This window comes from Mercenaria mercenaria, chromosome 8 (assembly GCF_021730395.1).
Source record: "Mercenaria mercenaria strain notata chromosome 8, MADL_Memer_1, whole genome shotgun sequence".
NCBI classification, from domain to species: domain Eukaryota; kingdom Metazoa; phylum Mollusca; class Bivalvia; order Venerida; family Veneridae; genus Mercenaria; species Mercenaria mercenaria.
This window is the reverse complement of record NC_069368.1, coordinates 83,909,601-83,926,894: the sequence shown is the minus strand read 5'-3', so window position 1 is coordinate 83,926,894 and position 17,294 is coordinate 83,909,601. Positions and strand designations below refer to the sequence as shown.

Genomic DNA, 17,294 nt, shown 5'->3' with positions numbered 1-17,294 from the left:
TCAAAAAAAAACAATTTGACTCCCAAAATTTGGGCATGTTTTTGACAAAATTTTTCCCAGAAAGGAAACTGTCAACGCAAAAAAAACCGTGTTTAAAAAAATAAATTCATGAAAAAAACATGTTTAAAATTAATCAGCATCATAACAAATAAAATAAAAAAAATTACTTAAACAAACATAATTTTGAAACCATCATTTTAAATTTCGATATGGGGCGGGGGCGAAAATTCTTCTCCGTGACGTTTTGGATGGAAGACATTGGGTCGAAAAAATTTCGTCCCCCAAAACCCTGTAATTCATTTGGGGAATTTTGGCCCATTACTTCGGAGAACAAGTTTGTACGGGGTACAGAATCAAGAAAAAATGGTTAGGAAAAACTACCCTCCGTTAAAATGCCCGAAATATTTTTTTGAAAAACGGCGTTAAACCCAAAAAAAACCCTTTTCCAATGCAGTAAAAAACCCTGAATGAAAACATTTATAAAACGTCATTCCCTTACCAAAAAATCTAGCCAAACCACCAAATTTCAGCGGCGAAACCCCGGGAAACTTAAACGTTTTTGGGGGGCTGAAAATTTATTTTCCTATAAACATTTAAAGTTTTTTCATCGTACGGGGAAGCCCCTAAAAAAATTTACGGGGGACCCAAGAAAAACCGCGAAACCTCGAAATCCTAAAACTAGCTTTTATGGTTTTTTTTTTGAAAATTACGGGTCCCCGACTAACCCCAATTTTTGATGAAAATAAAAAGTGGGGGCTTGATGTTAGACTTATTTTTTTGTTGTGCTATTTAAAAATGGGGACAAAAAAAAGAAAACAAAATTTATATTTAAAAGCGTGTGATCAAAAATTTTAAGGGAAGAATTTTTAAACAAATTTTAAATAAATAGCAAAAATTTCAAAAATGCAACTGGGGGGAAAAATTTATTTTTTTTCTCAAGGTTATTTTTAAACGGGAAAAATAAAAATCAAAATTACAAATTTTTTCCTTCGTTTTTTAAAAAGTTTTGTTTGTAAAAAAATTTTTTTGTACTAAAAAATTTGTCAAACAAAAAAAATTTTAAAAATAAAGGTACCAAAATTGGGCCTTTAGCGGGAAAACGTAATTTCCCAACACCTCACGAAAACACAAAAAAGGAAATTTTTGGGTTTTAAACATTCTTATTTTTAAATTTTTGGGAAATTGTCTTACTTTCAAAACTGAATTTAATTGAAAAAAATACAACTGGAAAAAACGAAACTGTTCTTCCCAAATGCATAAATTTTTCCAAAATACATCATCTAAAGGGCTGTGGGAAGTTGGCGAAAAAAACGACATTCAAAAAAAGATTCAATTTTCGTTCAGTACGCCCCTGTCGTTTTGCCCGCATACAAAACGGCTTTAAAAAATTTTTTAATGTCTCTAGTTGCGCGACATTTTTGTTTTTAAATGGAATGTTTTTTTGCGCTACGGGGAAAAACAATCAATGATTTTAAATTCCTTTACATTTTTTTTTATATATTTTTTTGTCAAAATTTTTTTTTTGTTTAACCCAAAATTCATAATTTTTTAAAGGGCCCTATTCGTAAAGTCGTTCGTTTTAGCCAAATTTACAGCCCCAAACAATTTTGTTGTAAAAATTTTTAAAAGATTTTAAAAGGGCCAATGTCGTTTTGCCCCGACTTTTCCCTTTTTCAAATTTTGGTCCCTGTTTGCAAAGACATTTAAATTTTCAATGCCGGGAAGTCTTACTCCCCAAACTGAAAAAATTTTATTTTTTTTAATACCCAAAAGTTAATGTCGTTTTTTTGCACGACATTTTTAGTCGTAAGCCCCCCGAGGGAATGGCATTTGAGTTTGAAATTAAAAAAACGGTATGGGCGTGTTTCGTTTTGCTAACATCACACAGCTTAAATTTTACTTTATAAATAAGCTTCAAATTTTTGACCATGAACTAAAATGAAAATATACAGTTTAATAAAAACGTTAATAACAAACAAAAAAAAGACGAAAGAAACAGGTACCCCAAACCGCCCTTTGGGGCCTTTTATTTCCCAATTTCCCCTGTATTTGGGTAAAAAAAATCTTTGTGCGGAAAGATTTAATAAGATATGTAGCCAAAAGCGTTTGTTTCAAAACAAAGTTTTAAAAAGTTTTTTAAAAACCCGTCGTTAAAAGCCCTACTTTTTTAAAATGAGCCGGGAATTTTTACCTAAACCCCTCTGAAAAGAAAAATAATCAGAAAAATATACAAAAGTGTTAAAGCTATGGGAAAACTGGCGTGGGAAAAAAAAACGATTAATTTAAAAACGGGTAAAAATTGCACATCAAAAAGAAACCAAAAAAATTTAAAAATTCGTAACTTTTAAATTTGGGAAATTTGGGGGATAAACCCAAAAAATTTTTATTCGTTTTTCAGTTTAAAAAAGGGACTTAAAAAAGAAATATTTCAGAGATGTACCAAAAAAACAGGCGTGGCAAAAAAGGGGCTCATGTATAGATATTGGGAAAAGTGGAACACTAATTTTTCAACAGTTGAAAATATGAAAAAGTAAAAGCCAAAAAAATTTAAATGTAAGTATTCGTAAAACGCGTAAAATTTCGCCCAAATTTTAACCCGATAAAATTTTAAAGAAGAAAGCATTTGAAATCAAATTCCCGCCCCACGGGAAAAAAAAATCAAAAAAAGAACAAGTTATCAAAACAACGAAAAAAGGAGAAAATGGGTTAAAAGACCTCAACTACGGGGAATTTATAGTTTTTTTACTCTAGCTAATCGTTTTGTTTTAAATTTTCCCCTAGTTTCTAAGTATTAAACAAAAGGGAAAAGAAAAATAAACAAACTTACCCTGAAAATCCAATCCCAAAAAATACACTTACAAAAAATTGTTAACGAACATTTATATCATACAATATCAATAAAAATTTTTGACAGTTTAAATTTCTGAAAAGTTTTTCTTCTTTCAGACTTGACAAATAAAAAAAATTTAAAAACTTTAAAAGACAACGCTATGATTTAAAAAAGCATGTATTTTGTTTTTAGTGACTTACTGAAATGTTAAAATAGGAGTACATCCCTTTTGTTTCTAAGACAATGGAGTTAGCCCTTGGTTTTAAAAACCGTTTTCCAAGGCAAACGCCTGTTTTGGGCCCGAAAAAGTCCTAAGTGGCAAATGTTTGTTTTCAGTTACTTTCAACGAAGCCTTTTAAAACATCTTTTTTGGGGCCCCGACTCTGCCCCCTGATGTCGCGCACTCCCTTCGCTTCCCACTGATTTTTCTCTCCTTCTCTAAATCGCCCCTTAAAACTAGTCTTTACGCAAAATCTCCAAGCGTCAAAGGTCAATACATTGGTTTCCCCCGATCACAGGATGAAAGTTTTCCGGGCCCTTTTAGGTTTTCCCCTTTCCTATAACCTTTTTTCGGGGGCCTTTGGCTACGGGCAGGGCCCGACCAAAAGGGGAACTCATCATACAATTTTTTTAGGGGATCCGGGCCCTCCTTAATGCTTAAAAAAAATAACCCCAAATCCCCTTGGAGATAAGGGCGAATATTTTTTTGGTTTTTGCTTGCGCTAGCTCAAACCATGTTTGGGACACGGGCCCCCAGGTGAAGCCTAAATCTTCCCAAACAGCCCCAAATGGAAACGTTTATTCCCTTTTTTCTTTGGAAAAGCCCTGTAAGTTTTACTACCAAATAGCAAGGTTATCAAAACTCAGCCCTGAAAAAACTTTTATCTTGGTGCTCACGGTTCCCCATGAAAATTTCCCAAAAACCCCTTTTTCAAAAACGGGACTTTGCTCTTGCTTTCCCAACCGAAAACGGAGAGTTAAACTCAATCCAGGGGGGAGGGTTTCTTGGGGATGGGAAAAAAATAAGGAGTAAACTTTTTGTCCCCGGTTTAAAAACCCAAAGTGTGAATTTGGTTTTTCATCAAACCAAAAAAAGGGCAAAATTTGTTTTGGGAGCATTGTTCAAGTGGTGGTGGCCGATTAAAATTTTCCTCTTGTTTCAATCGAACTGTCATTTTCTGATCTCGTTCGGATTTTTCAACAGGGACAATTTTTGTTGTGAGAGTTTTACGTTTTTAAAAATTTTTCTTTAAACCTATGTCTAAACACCTTTCTATATGAAACCCCCCCTTTTTAATTTGGTCTTTTTGGTAGTCTCTTTTTATTGCAGCCCCCAAACAACCCCGAAACCAACGTAAACCTTTTTTGGAACTGTTTTCTGTGTTTCATTGAAGTTCCATTGGGAACCCCCCGAAAGAGTACATCTACAAACTCTAAATCACCCTTCGGCACTTACCATGTGTAAAAGTTGATTTTTTTCTCCAAACCCAAAGGGCTAGAAGGCGTCGAGATTAGCTTTCCTAAACCCCCACCCCCTTAAAAAGGCCCCAAATTAAAAACCCGCCTGCAATATAATAATTAAGACTTTTTTTTTTTTTGCGGGCCTGTGCTTATCCCCTATCTCTACTTTTTTTTATCACAATATTATTTTTTGCCTTGGGTTTTGACCGGCCCCTTCCCCTCAATCTTGGGGATTTTATCCTTTAGATCGTTCATTAAGCATTTATGTTAGTTGGGTTTTGTTTTTTCTGCATTTGGTTTTCCCAAAATTTCCGCAATAATTGATTTTTTTACGACTAGCCACCCTTGGGTTTTTTGGGGGAAAAGTTATTCATTTGGGCTTTTTGCATTCATGTGATACCAGGCTCGTAATCTCAAAATCCCCCCCCTCTTTTTAAATTTTGTTTGGGTTTCCCTTTTCCCCTCTTTGTTTTCCCCATTAAAGCAAGGGCCCCTATTCCCAACTTTGGGACCGCGCTTGATTTTCCTTTGAAAATAACTTGCATTCCCCACTACAATCCCTTTTAAAAAGACTCAATCAAAACCCACCTTTTTAAAGTTTTTTGTTTTTTTCTTTTCGGTTTCACAGGTAAGGTTTTAAAGTGTTTTTCCCTCTTAGGAAAAAACAATAGCTTTTCGGGCCCTTTTTATCTGACACACAAACAAAAAAAGTTTCAAACTTTTCATTTTTTTTTCCCAGGGGCCCTTTCCAATTGGTTAAAAATCGGGGGGGGAAAAATCATATAAATAGTTTTTTGGTTAGTTACAAACCCAATTTCCCTTATGCAGCTGGAATCCATCATATGTCCCCCACAACTGTGTTGATCGACGTTTTTTAAAACCCAAAATAATTAAATTTTGTAGTTAAAATTTGTCTTTTCAAAAAATATTTCAAGTAAATGAATAATTTAGTTTTTAAACAAATCCCTTACACTTAAAAATGTTTTTGGGGTTTTTAAAACTACCAAAATGGAAAATTTGTGAACAAAGCTATGTGGGCAAACCCGGAAAAGCTTTGACTTCGTATGAAAGAGCAAATGTCCAGGGTCCAATTCGGGCCCTAATTAACAAAGGGCCCCCCGGGAAAATGGACATTAATTTTAAAAAAAGAGAAAAACACAGGGCATAACATCTGAGGGCCATCACATCAAACCCACCCTTTTCCCAAAAAGGGTATTAAAAATCAAACAAAGGCACCATCCCTCAACCGGGGCGATGGGGGGGGAGGGTTAAACCCCAGTTTACGCACCCCTCCTTCATTTACGTTAAACCTTTAAAACGTCCCCCTTGAATGCAAAAATTTGAACAAAACCCTCGGGTGACGAAGGGAAAGGGGATACGCCGAAATATACGGAAAAAAAATTTGTTTTTTTTTCTGTTTCATGGGTTATTAAAACCCAAAATTTTACAATCCGAAGAAAAGATCAAACAATTTATATTTTTATTTTTCTGCTGTGTTTTTTTTAATGCAAAAATTTAAATATCTAATTATACTAATTAATTTTTAAATTTTGCAATGTTACAAAAAGGGAAAATAAAATAAAAAAAAAAATCAAGCGTGCTATTTCCGTAAAGTCACCCAAAACAATTATCTTTGATATATGTTTCGAAACCATGGGACTTGAATGACAAAAAATAAATATATTGAAAAAGTGGGCCCCGTTTTAAAAACTCATCCCAAATTTATTGGCCCCCATTTTTTGAATCAAAAAGTTTCATAATGTCCAAATCGGGAAAAGCCCCGCAACTTTCCCGTCCCTTTGGTGAAAGTCTTTCTTCCCGTTGGGGCCCTTTTTATCAAAAAAACCCGGTTAAAAACCTTTTCACCACGCTTTAGGTTTTACAACAACAAGGAATTTTTTTTTTTCAGCCCAAAATTTTGGGTCGGGTAAAGCTTCAAAGAAGGTTTAATTTTTTGCTTCGTAAAAAAACTGGAAGTTGAAACCTTTCCTAAAAAAGCAGCATCTGGCACCCTTCTCAAATACCACAAGTCGCCCCTTGGGTCCCTAATTTTTTCCTCTGGGAAAAATTTCGCAAAATTTTTTCTTAATTTGATAAAATACGGTTTAAAACGAAAGTTTTCCACGGGTCTTCGCGTTTTCCCTTAAAAAAAATCAAATAACTTACCCGGGCGTTTCCCTTTTAAACGACCCGATTTTTTTTTCTTTTCCCCTTTTTAAACAGATTTATGGAAAAAAAAATCCAATAAATTTGCACAATCGTGGTTAAAACCAAAAATTTTTTCCCCCTTTTTTAATTGTAAGCCAAAAATTTCCTTGGGTTTTTTCTGAAGTAAAAATTTTAAAGGGGTCGATTAGGGGGAAGCATTGGACAAAAATTAAACCTCCCTTCAATTCTTTTTTAAAAATTTTTAAAAAAACACGAGCTGCAGAAAGCCCGCGGCCCCTCGACTAATTTAAAAAATTTAAATTTAAGAATTTGGGGCCCAAAAAATTTCCACAGATATTCAGAAAAAGAAATAAATAGATTAACAAACAAGTTTCCCGCAAACTTTTATTTTGTTAAAACTTTCACAAAAAATGTAATGAACCAATTTTTTAAATCCAAAAATGGCCATAATTCATCAAAATAGTTTTTGAAATCTTTCCTACAGATTGGGAAAACATAAAAGATAAACAAGTGTTTAAAGTTTAAAACCAAAATTTAAATAATTTTGGGCAAAACGGGGGACTTTTTTTTGAAAACAAAACCCCAAATTTTAAAGTCCAAAAAGGGCCATAAATCAGCCAAATAGATGACAGATTTTGTACCTTTCCTACAAAATAAAAGACTTTTACTAAACCCAAAAGATGAAAGTTCAAAAACCATATTCAACAAAACTTGGGCAAAAAAAAACAGGTATGAAAAACTTAACCAAGATTTCTAAGTCGGGAAAGGGGGGCCCAAAAATTTTGGGGCCCAAAAACCTTAAATGAGTTATGGGGGGGGGGGGGGGGGGGGGGGGGGGGGGGGGGCCCCTTGTAAAACTGGCCAGGGATGGTAAAAAAGCATTCCAAAATTTAAATTTTGTTAGAAAAAATCACCAAATTTGAGACTGTTCCCGGGGGTCAGTCCCAAAAAAGGGAATTGAACCTGGAATAAAACCCCCCAGTCCCTTTTCCCAAACCAAACAAAGAGTTTAAAAAAAAAAAAAATCAGTTACCCTTTTTTAAAGGAAAAAGTCCAAACCGGGAAACCCCCCCAACAAAGGGTCTTAAAAAAAAAATAATTTTAAATATATCCACCAAAAATCGTTTTTCACTAATTTCCCCCTTAAATTTGATCATAGAGAGCGTGAAAGGTTTTTTTTTATAGGTTTCCTTTCGTACAGAGGGTTTTTTTCTTTTAAGGTTTCATTTTAAAATTTCAAATGAAAAAAAAGGGCAAATAAAATTTCTCGTAAAAAAAATGTATGGCTTGAATTTTTTAAAACTTTTCTTTTTTCAGATGCAATTAAAATAACTGGGGTGGAAGGTTGGGAAAAATGTGAACTTTTAACTGGACTAAAAATTATTTTGAAAAACCTGCAAACGACTTTAAAAAAGAGCTTAAAAAGAATGTTTGCTCGCTTCATAAAAAAAAGTTATAGTTTAAAAAACCCCAAAATCAAAGCAGAATTTTGGTGTAACCATATGCCCTAACAAAGTTCTGTTCAATAACGAGACCACTTTCAAAAAAAGACTATTTCCCCGTCCCGGGAAAGAAACAACCTTATAAGGTAATTATGTTTTTTTAAGTGAAATTTACATTACAAAGTACAATACATATAAATTTTAAAGTAAACTGGAAAGGAAAACGCAGTTCAAACCCCATAAAAACATTTTTTAACAGATATACCCCAAAAATGAGGAAAAGAAAACATTTAATCATTTTTTTCCCCCCTCCCCCTACCTATAAATCCGAAAAAAGGATACACGGGACAAGGGGGAAACCCCCTACGGATTTTTTTCTGCATATAATTGAAATATCTGAAAGGCATATACTAGAATTTCGAAATTGTTCTTGTTATCACAATTAATAGATACATGCACTTTGATTTCAATTATAAACAAGAGATGTCCGTAAGACAGCGCGCTCGACTTTTGTCAGTGCTTGACTCTGAATTAGAGCTTTGCCAGTAAAAATAATTCCAAGTTAAAAAGGGACAGAGTTCTGTCAAAATTCAAATCAGAGTTATGGGAATTGTGACTCCTGTTGTAGACTTTGATAGTAAATAACTATTTTGGGTTTCAAGTCAAAAGTTTTAATAGTAACAGAGATATTTGACTTTATCAAAAAATATTTTTAAAATTTCTATGTTAAAAAGGGGCATGATTCTGTCAAAATTAAAATAATGAGTTATGGGAATTGTGTCTCCTGGTGTAGACTTTGATAGTAAATAACTATTTTGAGATTCAAGTCAAAAGCTTTAATAGTAACAGAGATATTTGATTTTATCAAAAATTTTAACAAAAAATTCTAAGTTAAAAAGTGGCATACTTCTGTTAAAATTCAAATCAGAGTTATGGCGATTGTTTCTCCTGCTGTAGACTTTGATGGTAAATATGTAATTTAAGTTTCAAGTCATAAGCTTTGATAGCAACAGAGATATTTGACTTTATCAAAAAAAAATAGCAAAAAAAATGTAAGTTAAAAAGGGGCATAATTATGTCAAAATTCAATCAGAGTTGTGGGGATTGTTTCTTCTGGTATAGATTATAATGGTAAATAAGTATTTTAAGTTTCAAGAGAATAGCTTTGACAGTAACAGAGATATTTGACTTTATCAAAAACTTTAACCAAAAATTTTAAGATAAAAAGGGTCATAATTCTGTCAAAATTCAAACCAGAGTTATGGGGATTGTTTCTCCTGGTGTAGACTTTGATAGTAAATAACTATTTTAAGTTTCAAGTCAATAGCTTTGATAGTAACAAAGATATTTGACTTTATCAAAAACATTAACCAACGGCGACGCCGACGCCGACGCCGGGGCGAGTGCAATAGTTCTACATTTTCTTCGAAAAGTCGAGCTAAAAATGTTTAGAAACTATAATATAGTTAGCGGCATTCTTAAAACGTTCACAAAATGATCTACAATGACAACGCCAACGGAAGCTAGGAACATCATATATCAATGTCAATCTATTCAATTTAGTTCGTATGTCAATCAGGTTAGGAGCTTAGCTGTTTTTCAAACTCTTGTAACAAATAATGAAAAAATCCAAGGTTCATGAGCTCTATATTGAACCAATGAAAACAAAAGACCAGTTCTTTGATGCTGAATAAGAACTCATGCAGTCGCGAACACTCTTATTTCTGATGAAACTGTATTTCACTTAGGTGAAACTTATGGGCAAAGGTAGATGTACTATGCACGAAACGTGCGAGTAAAAGCTTAAAAGTTGATTCTTTTTCTGATGTACTACAAACATCACATAGGATTATGTTTAAAGGCTTCACTAAGCAACTACACTAAATCAGACTTCGATTATTTAAGAAAAAAAGAATTAAACTTATACTGCTAAGAATATCGACATAAATGATCCTAATTTCTATTTTATTTAGTGTTCGGACACTTTGATTTTTAACAAATAGGAAAGACAATATCTTTACTACGAAACTTAAAAGAATATGTGTAAAGACACAATATTCTTGCCCATCTAGCAAGGAAAAAAATTACATTTGTCCAAGCATGCGCCAGAGATAGATATTCCTGTCTTTCCTTAGGGAAAACACTTGTCTAAAGTAGCGTGCACTTAGGTGACGTCACATAGCTCCGGAACTATTGTGACGTCATAAACTATATAAATAATGTCAGGAAATACCCAAAGCTATTTGTCTCTACGACCTCGGATTAAAAACCTCGCTATGTTCGGTTTTTCATTCCACACAGTCCATCGGGTATGCATGTAATATCCTTCTATACGATGATATGTAAAACATTCTGAAAGTACGACTTTTTTTAATGTGTTCCGTAAATTCCCAAAACAATCCTAGAGTGATCTCAAGTATATATAGAAGAAATATAACAACATATTTACCTTAATTTTGACATTTTGAACCAAGCATCGCACAATTATTTGTTATTTAAGGTATTGGACCCCTAATATTAATGTTTAAAAAATGGCATTTGCTTGGTATATTCTTAAAGTTGACCATGTTTCGCGCTGTGTTGCAAATTTTAAACAACTTTTACCGTGCCGTTTTTTGAAAATTTTGTATAATTTATGGAAATTCCTCAAGCTCAAGTAGAGACATATTTCAATGTGATGTCCACTATCTCAAACGTTTGCAGAGAGTTCATTACAGTATTAATTTTGATAAAAGAAACATCAAACTATTGTTAAGCAATTGTAAAACACAAAATAAAACTGTAAATATCATTTTTTTTCTAGGGTGTCTCAAGTAAACAGATTTAATGAGACATAATTCTAACTCCAACATTGAAAAATTAAGGTCGAATCCTGTGGATCTGTGGGGCAGAAGTAAAACCTACCTTTATTTCTTTCACAATATGTAAAAAAATATCTAAAGAAAGAAGGCAAAAAAGAGAACTTTTACCGCATGTAACTCAGTATTTTAAAGATGTCTAACTCTACCCCTCCTGATTCAGAGGTAAATTCACTTTGAACAGCAAGAATTGCTTATAAAATGAAACTTTTCCACTTTTGAACAATACATCCATAACATGTCTTGAAAGAAGTAAAAACTTACTAGAAAAAAGGAAAAAATGGGGGAAAAATGTGGTCCCAGTGGGGCTTGAACCTACGCCCCCATGAAAATTGCAGTCAAAGTAGGTTTATTGTAGGAATTGAATACTCTTCAAAAAGGAGGTACTCTATTACGGGTCCAATACCTTAAATACTACATATCATTTCAAACATTTATTTCAATAAAATACAGATCATGGAAAATATATGCATTGTAAATGTTAAAATTGTATTGTGTTTAATTTTTTATATAACCACATCTGTTATTATCTAGATATGCAAAATAAACATAGTGATGATAAATGGAAAAAGGCAAATGTTACGCCAATTTTTAAAAAGTCAGATCCCTCTAATACGTTTATCTCTATTAAGTTGTGTGGGTAAATCAATGGAACGTTGTGTACATAAGCATGTTTATAATCATTTTATAAATAACAAGAGCTGTCTCCATAGGATGACACATGCCCCCGATGGCACTTTGAATGAATAGTTATGGCCAATGTTAGAGTTTAGGACCTTTGACCTACGGACCTGGGTCTTGCGCGCGACACGTCGTCTTAATGTGGTACAAATTCATGCCCAATAATTTTAAAATCCATGCATGAATGACAAAGATATGGACCGGACACGCCCATCAATGCACTATCATGAAATATGACTTTTAGCGTCTAAGTGTGACCTTGACCTTTGAGCTCGGACCGGGGTCTTGCGCATGGCACGTCTTTCTTACTGTTGTACCATTCGTGCCAATTATTTGAAAATCCATCCAGGGATGACAAAGATATGGCCCGGGACACGAATGCACAAATCATGAAAAAATGACATTTAAACGTCTAAGTGTGACCTTGACCTTGAGCTACGACCTGGGTCTTGCGCGCGACACGTCGTTTTAAATGTGGTACACATTCTTTGCCAAGTTATTTGAAAATCCGCCATCGATGACAAAAAATTGGACCGCCCACGAATGCACTATCATGAAAAATGACCTTTAACGTCTATGTGTGACTTGACCTTTGGCTACGGATTTGGGGTCTTGCCCCGCGACACGTCGTCTTACTGTGGTACATATTCTTTGCCAAGTTATTTAAAAATCCATCCATCGATGACAAAGATATGGACCGGACACGAAAATTGCGGACAGACTGACAGACTGACAGACCGACAGACTGACAGACCGACAGACGGACAGACGGTTCAAAAACTACATGCCTCCCTTCGGGGGCATAAAAATCCACTTAGCCCATTTTAGTCCGATTTATTCGTGGAGATTCTACAATTAATAAGTGAGTTTATATCTATAAGGATATTTGCAAGGCTCTTGATGATGGCAAGGAGATACGAGTAGTTTTCTGCGATATTACAATGCGTTTGACCGTGTTTGGCACCGTGGATTAATACATAAGTTATCGTCTTTTGGAATAAGGGATTCCCTTTAACAGTGGTTAACATCATATTTAGAAAACAAAAACAACGCGTAGTCTTAAAACACTCACATTCAAAACGGAGGAATGTAATGGCCAGGGTGCCAAAGGGCACGATCCTCGGGCCTCTTCTTTTTCTCATTTACATAAGCGACATTGTGAAAGATATTAAATAAAACATTCGATTATTCGCCGATGAAACAAGCTTGCATCTAGTAGTAGATGGTCCAAAAGACCCAAAATTTCTCAACTCACTCTGCCTCGGCAAAATACATCACTGGGCAAAAACTTGGCTAGTTGATTTTAATCCTAATAAATCGGAAACTCTTCTCATTTCTGGAAGGTATAACAAACCTCACCACCATCCTTACTTATTTATAAAACATAACCCTTATAAAAACAGTAGAAGAACATAAAACACTTGGGAGTTTATATTTTCAAGGGGATAGTAAATGGCGCACGAAAATGCAATACGGACATTTGAGGAATGTCATATCGCATTGTCGCGCGTCGTATCGCACTGTCGCGATGTCGTATCGCATTGTCATGTGTCGTATCACGATGTCCGTTTTCTGTTGCCATGGAGACAAAATGGCCGCCAATTTGACTATATATTTAACTGAAAAATACAGCCTCTATCGCATACACAAGGTTTTTCCTTGATTTCCTTGATTTGACCTAGTGACCTAGTTTTTGAACCCAGATGACCCATTTTCGAACTCGGCCTAGATTTCATCAAGGTAATCATTCTGACCAATATTCATGAAGATCAATTGAAAAGTACAGCCTCTATCGCATACACAATGGTTTTCCTTGATTTGACCTAGTGACCTAGTTTTGGATCCCAGATGACCCATTTTCAAACATTTCCTAGATTTCATCAAGGTAATCATTCTGACCAAATTTCATGAAGATCAGTTGAAAAATACAGCCTCTATCGCATACACAAGCTAAATGTTGACGGACGACATACGACAGACAGACGACAGACGACGGACGCCGGACATCAAGCGATCAGAAAAACTCACCTCAGGTGAGCTAAAAAAAATTACTAAATTACACTGCATGTCTACTGGAACAAATTTTTTTACAAATATGCTGTATTTGAAGTAAATTATACATTAACACATTTCTGTAGTATGCTTCCATTCACTCATTCATGCTTTCCTATTTTTGACCTTTGAATAAAAATACTGTTTAGAAAGATTACACAATGCGCATGTACACTGCAGAATAAAACTCTACTGAAAATATGATGCAGTTCTAAGGTTAATATCGAAATGTTAAAAACATACAATCTATGGGGACAATAGTGTGTTAAAACAGGAAAGAACAACCATTATCTCCACATAACCAAACTTTTTGTGCAACAACACAGAGTATTTAACAGTTAAAATTCATTTTATGTTCTACATATTTTGCAGGCAATAACAAATAAAACACTGAACGGACAAAAACATATACGAGAATGGATTTTCCTTCAAAATATTGGTATATATTTGTAAATCGCACTCATATATAACAATCTGTGTGAAGTAAGCAGAATAGCAGAATAACTCCAGCAGAATAGCAGAAAAGCTGAATAGAGAATAACACCAGCAGAATAGCAGAATAACAGAATAACTCCAGCAAAAAAGCGGAATAGCAGAGTAACTCCAGCAGTATAGCAGAATAACTCCGGCAAAATGGCAGAATAGCAGAATAACTCTAGCAGAATAGCAGAATAACTCCAGCAGAATGGTAGAATAGCAGAATAACTCCTTCATAATGGCAGAATAGCAGAATAACACCAGCAAAATGGCAGAATAGTAGAATAACTTCAGCAGAATGGCAGAATAGCAAAATAGCAGAATAACTCCAGCAGAATGACAGATTAGCAGAATAGCAGAATAACTCCAGCAGAATGGCAGAATAACTCTGAATAGCAGAAGAATGACAGAATAGCAGAATATATCCAGCAGAATAGCAGTAGTGCTCAAATTTAACAGACAACAGGTATAAACATATAAGCTGCCACAGCTTTCTATGTTTATATGCCCTGCATGTATATCCTCGCATGCTTCATCTCCTGCTAGCCAGCTTCCAGAATCAGCAGATGCCCTAGTGAATACATCTAGTGACACATCTGAAACTTGATTTTAGCCAATGTGAGTCAAATGACACTAATATTTTTGATCAGCTTACCAAAGCAAGAATATCCAACCCTAAGAAATTCATCTGTGCTTACCTAAATATTAACAGTTTAAGACATAAATTCCATTTTATTTAAGACCTATTACTTAAATCAACTGTTGACTTGCTTTTTCTAGCAGACACTAAACCGGATGACATTTTTTTTTGATACACAGTTCTCGGTAGACAATTACCACTTCTGGATTTTCTAACAGGACATCCAAGGTGGGGCCAGCTGCGTACCTCGAAGTGATCTTCGGTGACAGAAATCCAATCTAGAATTCGGGTGATTGCATCAATTAGTTTTAAAATAAGATTTAAACAATATGAATGTTTTATCGTGGAATTTATAAAACCTCCATTTTTAAACAAAATGATGATATTTTTGAAGATATATATATAACACAGTTGACAAAATTTCAGTGAAATATGACCACATAATAATAAGTGCTAAGTTTTGTGTCAGATATGTGACATTTTTGACTTTAACAATTTAAGTAAAGAACCCACATGTTTTCCAAAATTGTATGTGCCTATCCTTCTTGATATTATACTGACAAATACCCCTGCCAAAATTGATCAGACTTTTAACTTTTCACGTGGAGTCAGTAATGTTCACAATATTATTGGTTTTCAAATGAATTGTTGTGTGCCAAAGAGCAAAGCTAGATGGATCAAGTACAGAAGTTTTAGAAATTTTACCATGAACATTTTAATCAGATTTATCTTCTATTGATTTTCCTGATAGTGTTAGGAGCCATGATGTTAATATGGCATCACAGGTTTTTAGCAAATCAATTTTAGACTGTTTTGACAAGTATGCTCCTGTTAAATCAAGAAAATAGCCTGCAAAACTAGTACCCTTTATGAACTCTGAACTCAGGAAAGCCATTTATAAGAAAAGGCAACTGTTTCACTGTTTTCAAAGTAACAAAACAGACCATAACTGGCATAAGTACAGAAAAGTAAGGAATCTTGTAAATAAACTAAAGAAAAAGTCCATGAGAATTTATTTTTTGATAGATGCAGTGGTGGATGCATAGGCAAAGATTTTTGGAACACCATCAAACATTTTATAACAAATATGGGCAATTTTACTGAGAAAAAATATTCTACTTGAAGAAAATAATGAGCTAGTGTCTGACCAAATACGAATATGTAATATTTTCAATGAGTACTATGTTAATGTTGGCAAATCCAATGGGAATACAAATGTTAAAATTGACAATAGACATGAGAGTATAAAGGTGATTGACCATATAAACTAACGTAATCCTGAGCTTCACTTAAACCTATTGATGCAACCTTTGTGGAAAAACAAATAAAGCATATGACTGTTAAAAAGGCTACTGGCTATGATGGTATCTTTGCTAAAATTCTCAAACTTTGTAGTCCTGTTGCGTCTCAGCCTTTATCAGTTCTCATAACTAAGTGCACTGAACTGTCTACTTTTCCCGAGAACATGGATGTTGCTCAGGTCGCACCAATTTATAAGAAGAAAAGCACACTTGACAAAGGTAATTATAGACATGTCGGCCTTCTTCCAGTCACATCAAAGATCTTTGAGAGAGCCATCTATACACAGTTGCTAGAGCATTTTGATGGTATTTTCAACCCCATGCTTGGGGCCTTCAGGCCAAATTATGGCTGTAATACTACCCTGCTGAACATCTCAGAAGACTGGAAAGGAGCACTTGACTCTAATAAGTATCTAGCAGCGGTACTGATGGATCTCTCAAAGGCCTTTGATGGTTTACCCCATAACCTCCTCTTACTAAAGCTTCAACACTACAATGTGTCAGAACAATCAGTTTCACTCATTAAGAGTTACCTGTCTAATAGAAAACAGTGTGTTAAACTTGGCTCTTGTTACAGCTCCTTCAGGGATGTGGTCAAGGGTGTTTCATCACTCAGTCTGACCTGTATAACTATGCAGATGACAATACTATTTCATTTGCTAGTATTTCTCCAGCAAACTTAGTTAGTGTTCTTAAAGCAGAGGGTCTGAAACTTATCAAATGGTTTGCAGACAATTTTCCCAAATCATTTTAGAGAAATAACTTAATTTTCTCAGTTTAAAGCAATGATTGCTCAGTGGGATTGTGAGTCTTGCTCGCGTCCTGCATGCCATGTTACATAGTTGGGCTTACCATTTGTATTTCTTAACTCCTGTGATGTTGTGAATGAACTGGTTTGTGAAATTCCAGTGTTTTGTTTTTGTGTTTTGCATATTAGCAGCATATATCATAATTATTTTGCATGTGTTGTTTTTTTTGCCATTAGCAACAAAATTATGTACTGGTTAAGTATCATGTCATTTTGGAATTCTGTTTATTACTTAAAAGCAATTAAAATATGTGGTATGTTTTACCTATGTCCAACTGATTATTTTACTAGTTTGTTTTAAGCTGCGAAGGTCTTATTACTGCTAGTCTTTAATACTTATAATTACCATTTTATAGCTTATGCTTGTAGTCGTCTTAACTCTGTTGTCATCGTGAATTTAATATGTGTTTCTTAGTTTTAAGATTGCTTATCTTAATATGCTTAATGCGCTATGCATTGCTTTTGTTATCATGTAATGCATGTTATTTACTACTCGGTTTAAAAGCTCTGCAGAGCTTGTGTTGTATTGTTGTGATATCCGACATTAAATAATTTTTACTTGACTTGACTTGTTT

The 17,294-nt window shown here is 34.4% G+C and overlaps 1 protein-coding gene across 1 annotated transcript; it reads left to right on the top strand.

Moving 5' to 3' along the window:
* Window positions 1-15,943: 15,943 nt before the first annotated feature.
* LOC128558918 (uncharacterized) lies at window positions 15,944-16,594 on the top strand. Its single transcript, XM_053549218.1, has one exon. It carries the CDS (start codon window positions 15,944-15,946, stop codon window positions 16,592-16,594), a length of 651 nt encoding a protein of 216 aa, XP_053405193.1.
* The last annotated feature ends 700 nt before the right edge of the window (window positions 16,595-17,294 follow it).

What these genes read in the sequence shown, in the direction of transcription:
- LOC128558918 (XM_053549218.1), top strand. Translation starts at nt 15,944, where the DNA reads ATGACTGTTAAAAAGGCTACTGGCTATGATGGTATCTTTGCTAAAATT.